We start from the raw sequence: 8,804 nt of genomic DNA on the forward strand, positions 1-8,804 counted from the left end.
GACTTTTTCATCAGGCGCCTGAACCATTGTTGCTTTCCCTTTTCTAAATTTTTTCTGTGGATTATTCTATCAAAAACAATAATCCACAGACTGTGTGATAGCTTACTCAAATGTTAATGTGTGTTCCTTAGACTTGTCTCAGAGAGTGGATGCCGTTAAGGAGGAAAACCTGAAGCTGAAGTCAGAGAACCAGGTGCTGGGGCAGTACATCGAGAACCTCATGTCAGCTTCCTCTGTCTTCCAGACAACATCCCCCAAGAGCAAGAAAAAGTAAGGAGGCTAAACAGGGCTTAAATATCCTCGTGCCATTTGCACATTTGTGTAGGTTGTACGATGTACAACTTTTGATTTTGCAAACTAGAAAATGTTAGGCTTGGTCATTAACGTAATTGATTGGGAACAAAATGGAAGTTAATAAAATAGCTGTTGCATTTGCAGAAACTTTTACAAATTGCAAATTCAACTTGTGACAACAGAATAAGCATGTCAAGCATGTTAGCTATTGTGGCTGGAATAAAGAGGCATTTACCTATTGATAAACCCACTACATCTTTCTAGCACCTGACACATAGTTGTGATCCATGTGATTTTGAAGAAGTTTGGCCTAATACACTAACAGTGTATGCATTCTTTCCAATAGGTCTTCTGGTAAGGGTTCTAAGAAGGGAGAGAAGTGACTCTCTACACACCCATCCTTAAAATCAACCTTTCCGGTATTCCTAACATCTCAGAATTGTCTCAAACAAACATTCATTCCATATTGGTGTTGTGTATTGGTATAGAAACGATGTAACTTAAGTATGTGTATTGTAAGTACAATTAAATGTGTAACAAACATGGACTGCTTTTAATCAATGTAATTTTAATGATTAGATAACTATAACCATGTATGTACACCTGGTAAAGACTGGAATTCCTTGTTAACTTTGTTGCAGTGTATGTCATGAATCCATTGAGCATATCATTACAAGCATGATGCTTTGAAGTACATGGGAATTTACATTTGATATAAGTGATGTATATTTATTACAAATTTGTTGAGGCATCCTTAATGTTTTCTGGTCACTTGTGCTTTAGGCACTCTTGGAGTATCTGACTTGTGGTAGCATACATAAGAACAGTTACTACCAAATGCTCAGCCTACGCATTCTGAACATAATATAGTAGCTAAGAGTTGTCTATCACTCCACAAAAGTCAGTGTTATAGTAAATTTCAAAAGCACTGTTACTGTTATATTGATTTAAGATAATATGAACAGAAGCTTGTATGCATGACATATTTCACAGCAAAGTTTTACAACAAAAGTTAAAGTGAAACCTTTTTCCCTTGACCTCTAGAAATCATATTGGTGTTGGCTACCATACTAATTCTGTTATGAATTATTGTATTATATGTATAACGGTATAACTCTTATGGTGCTGGTTCTTTTTACTGTGCAATGTGGGATGTATTGGTGTCACTTGACACTGGCAGCTTGTATTATATTGTTTCAAAGAAACTGTTTATGTGTAAAAAGTTGCTTTACAATCGGAGTACTTTATATTTGCATTGTAATGTTATAGTATTTTTCATAATGTGATCACAAAGGTTACTATACTGTTTGGAGAATTGTACTTTTTGTTCAAACTGAAAAGATTCTTCTCATTCTTTCTTATTAATTCAATGTGGGTTTCACAATTTGGGGGAATTTTCATTCAAAGTGTATTTTGTTTGGCTTATACCATGTATGGTCTACAGGTAGTTGATAAAGGTATGATAAAGCTAGTATGTAGAATGTGAAAGATGTTAGTAAAAAAATCCAATTCAAGGAAGTAGAAGAATCAAGGTGTAAATGTTCCAGCATTATTGTGGGATTGGTCATCTTTATTGTTCAGGAAATAAAGGCTACAATGAGATTGTGAACAGCATTGTTATTTGTCAACTTATTACTATATTAGTAACACATATACATGTAGTAATTGCATCCTAAAACAATTCCTACAGTTTCAAAAACTGCCTTTCCATCATGACAAGAAAGATAATGAAACATTGAAAGGAAAAAACCTGTCCAGTCTGGAACTAGGGTCTGCACTGGGGTATAAGTTGTAAACTAAACAATATTTTTTTTAAACTTATGCTCAGAAATAATGACAACTTGTAGTGTGACACAAAAACTAAAAAAAAATTCGTTATCCAGTTATTTCTGAGGATAACTGATTTTAAAAAAGGGCCTATAGCTTACGAATTGAATCAACTATTGTGAAGGTTTTAAAGAAACATGTAAGGGTTTTCTTAACCATTCCCGTCTGGACTGGACAAGGTTTTCTGAAAACCCTCTCAAAAACATGTTGACCTTGGCAAAGGCAATAATAAGTTCAAGCAAGTAGTGCCTTGTGTGCTAGTTTGTTTCATAGGGGTTACATTTCACAGTTTCCTTTTTCAACTTGATTAATGGGATTTCTGCCCCTCATATTCAGAGGAGATCTTTTTATCCCCTGATAGTTATCTCTCTGGACCTCATGACACACTTCACACTTGTCTGGTTACAGGCCTTAGAAATGTGTGGGGGTGGTTTCAAATGAGTGGGAATACTAGATATAGAGAGTACCAGGGAAGTAGCTTGAGGCTTAAGTTTCTGGTTTTTGACATAATGATTTGTAACAGACTCTTTGTCTAGACTATGGAACTCAGAGAAAGCCTACTGTTGCATAAGGCATCTGTTTAGAGCACATTCACAGTGAGGCTTGTTTGCCAAGTTCCCCTAACTTAGTGTTTTGAGTAGTTCCAGCAATCTTTCTCCTTTTTTCGGTGAGTAAAACTTCCTTCATACTGACTCTGTCTATAACAATAGTTTTCAAATTTGGTCAGTCATAATTTCTATGTTCTGTGGCAGGACATCTGGTACCATTCTTCGATCTTTACCTTTCTGTTTCTAGTGCCTACTCTTTTTGACATTTGTGATGGATTCTTTAAAATGCTCAAACACGTTACTAGTACATGTGTACCTCCATTTAATTACTTTCCAAGCAGAGGTAGGTGGGAAAAAACATGACCTTTTTCTTTCATACGCTTTTTTCGATCAGCCTTCCCACCAAAAACGTATGAAAGGAAAGGTCACGATTTTTCCCACCAAACCCCTGTAGTGTCCATACCCAGAAGTCTGTACCCCAAAAAGCGTCTAAAAACGTTCTGAAGAGTTTGCACCCCCTGTAGTGTCGGTACCCCAGAACAGTGTCTTTACCCTTGTAGTGTCCTTACAAGTTACACCCCTGTAGTGTCTGTACCCCAGTAGTGTCTGTATCCTCTGTAGTGTCCGTACCCCTGTAGTGTCCGTACCCGGCCCCTGTAGTGTCAGTAACCCCTTAAGCATACGTACAGTACTGGACAGGTTTTTCCAAAAACCCTCTCTCACATGAAGATATGAGTAATTGAGAATGCATACATATCAAGACTTTATTTGAGAACACTTGGTCACTTCTGTCATATTTCTTGCTAGCATGTCAACTCTAACATGTTATAACCGCCATAGCATATTTTACAGGCTAGTCAAACACACACACACATGTAGCCTGTGTTTACACAATCTCTCGCTGGCTGGGCTGTCAACAAACTGTAGGGCAGGTCGCTAGGAATCAGGCTAACAGATATGCATCTGATGGTATAATCCAATTACCACTACAGTAGTTGAAACTGAAGACAAATGGTTAGGCGGTGCTTGCGATGATAAGAAGTCGCTGAACTCCAAGTTAGAGTCTGGTTGGTTGTTTGCAATTTCTTTGTGCACGAAACAATCAGTAGCCTTTTCTCCCTCGAAATCTGTTCCTGTTGTCAACCTGGAATGATGAAAATAAAAACATATGTACTGGGATACAGTTTGTCAGTTTGACCTGATCAAAAGGATATCAGTTTTAGACAATACTCCATAAAATACAGCATAAGATCAGCTACTGAGACCTTGGTGATGCGTTAGATTTAATAAACTGTTTGGAACACGATGCTATTGATACTATTTCAGAAAACACACAGTATTTTTACACTCATCTATATACTCATGATTATACTGAGTTCAAACTGGCTTACCAGTGATCTTTTACACTGAAAGAACGTATTTGCAATGGCTCTACAGTTTTGGTCCAGTGTACTTGACACCTGAAGACAATCTTTAGCAGACTTCCCTTCCTGAAAAACAAAGAACAATTGTCACTATCAGTATGCATACGTAATATGATGATAATAATGAAATAATAACAGCCATATACAAAGCTGCAAAAGTGACATGACAGTATGCAGTAATGAAATTGCAAAAGTGGTTTTTGATATGGTTTCGAATCATGCATGAAAATAATTTTCATCATACAGTCACCTTGTTCATACAGTCACTTTCGGAGAGACACTGCTTCAAATCTGCCCTCAGTCCGGCACATGGTCGGCTGTCATCCAAAACTTCACCTGCCTCGTAGTACTTGGGCATTATTTATTTGATTTAAGATAGGCACAGTTCAGCAGAAAGTACGATGGATGCGAAATATTACGAAACGCGGTTCAAAACAACACGGGCGCCGCCATCTCTACATTTGTGGATCATACCACTGTAAAAACAGGGACATCTTGGTATAAGTAAAACTTAAAATCTAATTATCTTAATCAGTCAGCGTAAATTCACTACATATTTAACAAATAAAATAGAAATTGTTTGCAAATCATTCATCATAATACTTTGATACAAGAGAATAAAAGGTGTTTATAACCCCTCTAAAACACCACGTTCCATAAAAACAAATAAACTGTGCCAAGAGCATCAACATGTAGAGCATGAATATTTTCAGTCAAAACTTGCCTCAGTTCCCTGGAATTTTAAAGCTTTCTCATTTTGACGAATCAGTCACCATAAACGTATTGTCATTTGTTCAAAATTTATGTGTATAACTGAATTGAATTTGTGAAGTAAACATTAAGAGAAACTTTTGTTTCTTAGCGTTGCAGAAAGCATTAACACTCCCGGGAATTATTTTCGAACCACATGTGGAACACTCCCGGAGCGGAGGATGGCAGCTTACGCAGGGAAAAGTATCCGAATCACAACAAATGACGGTATTTACAGTGGAGTTGTGCACTCGTTGGATGTCAGCTGCAGTAAGATTACGTTAACGAAAGGTTTGTGCTTCTTTTGGTCCGTTTGGATGGCGAAAGCCAACCTTAGAGGCGTGCTTTTCAACTTCAGTGAAAGTTGTTGTTGAGACACTTTGAGTTGCAAATTTTTGTTAGGGGCTGACCACTACACAACTGAAAAGGGCAGGGTATGAAGATATGATTTGAAACGATTTTATTCGAGGCAATTACCCAGCATCATGTACCGAATATGTGACTACAAAGTACATTGGCTGTCTTTGGAATGTGGTACGAACTTTCTGATCAAATTGTGGCTAAGCTACTTTGTTGACACTTATAACACAGGGAATCAAGGAGATAATTTGTTCAACCTCCTTGCTGGGAAAAAATTATATAGGGAAAGTTCATAATTTTCACAATGAGTGTAATTTGACAAGACTCTCTGTTTTCAAGTTACTTAATTAGATTAAGGCTGGTGAAAAAACTCATATTACATGAGCCAATTTGCTTGTTTCCATGTGTGGATAAACCCTTGTTGTACATGTATATGTAGCATTCCATTTCAACTGTACAAGAAAGCTAATTTGTTTCACATCCACTTCTCACCTGGCCACTTCTGCATTATCATAACAAGGAGCCAGTAAGCGGTATATCAAACTATTGTGTCCATGTTGACTACAGTTGAGTGCAGTGTCGGTGAAGACAAGAAGCAGCTAAAAGGCCTGCATCACTTCTACGGGCCTGAAATGGAGCATTGTAAGTTTTAATCATCACTTTGTTAATTTCAAAATTAATAGATCTAGACATCTAGTGTTGGTAATAGCCATGAATATTTTACAACAGTATATTTTATTCTTTTTAATATTTCATATCAAAATATCATAACAGTTATATGATGTCGTGAATGAACCTTTTTTTAAATGAAATTTTGCATATCCTCAGGTATTGGTGACACTGTAGATGTTTATCATGTTTGTTTTTTAAGTTTCAAAAGTGACAAAAATATTGGTGGTCAGTTACTTGCAGAATAACATAACTCAAGCTCCATAACAGAAATTAACTGAATGAATTTTGAAGTTTCAGTGACTAATCTCTACAGTTCAAAACTTTATTGTCGTAATTTTATGCGAGAATAACCATTGCTGTTTACTTCAGTGGAGATTCTGGAGGAGCAACTGGAAGAGAAGATGGACAAAAATAACACAGAGTAAGCAACAACTTTATTATTCAAGATTTTCCAGGAATGAGAGAATACCAGATTATCTGTGTGGTTGTTCATGTGGAAGACTGAGGAGGGTGTGTGCCAAATGTGTTTTTAGCATGAAAGTTCTCTGTATTGATTGAGATCTAAAACAAAGATCAACTGTAATTCTAAAAATCAATTTTCGACTGTATGTATATTGACAAGGAAAATCTGAGAACTAAGAAATACAGAATGATTATAATGAAAGCATTATAAAGAAAACAATTTCCACCAAGTTATTTTTGTTCATTGTTGTTGTCGTTCATGATATAACAGAGATGGTGGCCCGCCCCTCGTGACCAAAAAGGAAAATCCCAAGCACCTTCAGCAGCTGAGAGACCACAGCGGTGGGACAGACAGGGCCGGGGGAGGGGGGTACGTGTCAGATGGGATAGTGGACATCATGAAGTCTAACCTGAGGAGGAGGGACAACAGGAGGAGGCAGAACAGTGGGAGAGGGAAGAAATCTGTCAGATGTAAGAATATCGTTAATGTTTTTCTTCAATAAAATGTATTGCTGTTTATGGAATGATTTTTCTAGATAAGGTTTTGTTAGTCTTTATGACACAAACTCTGCTGTCTAGGGCTATAACTGGCCCCTCCTAGAGGCCGGCCGGATGTCGGGCTGGCTGCTATAAGCAAGATTTAATCGGCTTGCTGCTATAACCGTTTAAACGAGATTTAATCAGGCTAGGGTTTGTTGATAGAGGAGTATCTACTTAATGTTCTTCTGTCATTGACTTATTGCAAGTTTTGCACTTCACTGTTTACTGGACTGGTCAATTGATCAATGACTTTAAGTTTTTTTGTGACAAGTGTTCAGTTCAGTTCAGCTTTTCTCTTTAATAGTAATTTTTATTTTGTCCTATTGCCTGTAGTTTGCCATGACATCGATGACCCCTCTGGTACTGGCAGAAATCACACAGTGGTGGACACACATGGTGATCTGTACAACCAGGCTGTGAGTGGATCGGTTTTAACAATATGTGTGTCTGTTACAAATGTTATGGCTATGCCATTTTGAAAATGATAACTTAGAGTATAGTACTATTTAGCTTGAAAGGTAACAATTAAATTTTTCTATCTGTAATTATGATTTATATTAGAAATTTATAGTGAGTCTTTCTGTTGTGTTGGAACAAAGTTTAAACTCTTTGAACTATAGAAACATATTGTTTGCACCATTTCAGAATGACCTTCATGAGCTACTAGCTAACTAGCATTCTCCCTGTACTGTGAAATGTATTCCGGTTTGTGAATGTGTGCACACATGTGATGGCAAGTTGTGCTGAACTGTACCCAGGTTGACCACATCAGACAGCAGTCTATCATTGGACTGGCCATGCAAGGCATCAACATTGGCAGGAAGGGCAAGATATGCTGGGTCCAGGTAGGTACATGTCAAAAGGAAATACTTTGGTCTACAGCTCAGTTCAGTTTTGTAACTTACACCAACCAATGTAATATGGGACCAACATTTGGTGAGCTAGACTAACAGAATTCAGAATTGTGGTATAAAAGACTAGGTAGATCTAAAAATGTCCAATGGCAGGAAATTTTGAAGTGTTGTAGTTTCTAACATATTTTCTACGTTCTCTGATATTGTAGAAAAAAAGGAGAAAATTAGCAAGAGGAACACATAAAAATGAAATCCTGGGCAGAAAGCTTATCACTAAGCATGACTTTGTTCACGCCCTAAAAGTTTATTAGTGTTATTGTTTCATTTTGTCTGAAATCCTAGATGTAACAAATTAGCCTAAAATCATGTGTTTCTTTATGTTGTTTTCTAGGTGGCAACAAGGAACAACATTTTCTTGTTTGATGTTCTGACATTGGGAGCTCTGTGTTTCGACGCAGGCTTGGGACAGGTCATTCAGGATGAAAACATCTTAAAGGTGAGTTTACATTCTCTCCAATGTAAAAGGATTCGGGACAAGTATGGTGAAGTTCCACAATATGTCATGTTGAATGTGTTGTTACAACTAAAAAAACAAATCTTGTTGTGGTTTACAATTACTTTACAATTTGGTAGTATTTTATGCATCTGCATATTGATAGAGCAAGTATGCGCCACATCATGTACTAGTATATGTCCTGATACTTCATTGTCTTTTTTTCTATATTGCAACCAAACTTACAAGCATGTAAGACTAAGAAAGACTAGCTCATTTTATGTGACACTATGTTGTTGTTGTAGGTGATGCATGACTGTAGGAACGTGTCTGATGCCCTGTGGCACCAGTATGGACTCCATGTGGTCAACGTCTTTGACACCCAGGCAAGTCAACAACTGGGTTGGAGCTGATGCAATGTCTGTGCGGTGCCTTGTTATGTCAATAGAAAGTGACATACATTGTCAGAGCACTTTTATGCACCCAAATTTGCAACTGTGCGCCTAATTTTTTTTCTTTGGGTGCTCCTGTGCATCGAGATGAGGTACTACATGAACAATGTATTATACTCTATTCTATA

The 8,804-nt window shown here is 37.2% G+C and overlaps 3 protein-coding genes across 3 annotated transcripts in view; 2 read left to right on the forward strand and 1 right to left on the reverse strand.

The window, feature by feature from the left end:
* The window catches only part of LOC118420014 (short coiled-coil protein B-like), a 1,848-nt gene extending 1,574 nt beyond the window's left edge, over positions 1 to 274 (forward strand). The window contains exon 5 of the mRNA XM_035826719.1: positions 86 to 274. Coding sequence (XP_035682612.1) covers positions 86 to 274 — 189 coding nt within the window. The remainder of the gene's footprint in view (positions 1 to 85) is intronic.
* A 3,109-nt stretch (positions 275 to 3,383) lies between these two features.
* On the reverse strand, positions 3,384 to 4,579 carry LOC118418807 (cytochrome c oxidase assembly factor 5-like). Its single transcript, XM_035824855.1, has 3 exons — positions 4,344 to 4,579; positions 4,061 to 4,159; positions 3,384 to 3,813 (listed from the first exon to the last, which is right to left on the reverse strand). The coding sequence occupies exons 1-3, from the start codon at positions 4,449 to 4,451 to the stop codon at positions 3,772 to 3,774; spliced, it is 249 nt and encodes an 82-aa protein (XP_035680748.1). The 5' UTR covers positions 4,452 to 4,579; the 3' UTR covers positions 3,384 to 3,771.
* Positions 4,580 to 4,952: 373 nt separating this feature from the next.
* Positions 4,953 to 8,804, forward strand: part of LOC118420015 — a 14,397-nt gene continuing 10,545 nt past the window's right edge. The window contains exons 1-8 of the mRNA XM_035826720.1: positions 4,953 to 5,134; positions 5,771 to 5,845; positions 6,245 to 6,296; positions 6,609 to 6,808; positions 7,211 to 7,293; positions 7,636 to 7,722; positions 8,123 to 8,227; positions 8,530 to 8,610. Of these exons, the coding sequence (XP_035682613.1) occupies positions 5,026 to 5,134; positions 5,771 to 5,845; positions 6,245 to 6,296; positions 6,609 to 6,808; positions 7,211 to 7,293; positions 7,636 to 7,722; positions 8,123 to 8,227; positions 8,530 to 8,610 (792 nt within the window). The 5' untranslated portion in view covers positions 4,953 to 5,025. The remainder of the gene's footprint in view (positions 5,135 to 5,770; positions 5,846 to 6,244; positions 6,297 to 6,608; positions 6,809 to 7,210; positions 7,294 to 7,635; positions 7,723 to 8,122; positions 8,228 to 8,529; positions 8,611 to 8,804) is intronic.

Source organism: Branchiostoma floridae, chromosome 7 (genome assembly GCF_000003815.2).
Source record: "Branchiostoma floridae strain S238N-H82 chromosome 7, Bfl_VNyyK, whole genome shotgun sequence".
NCBI lineage: Eukaryota > Metazoa > Chordata > Leptocardii > Amphioxiformes > Branchiostomatidae > Branchiostoma > Branchiostoma floridae.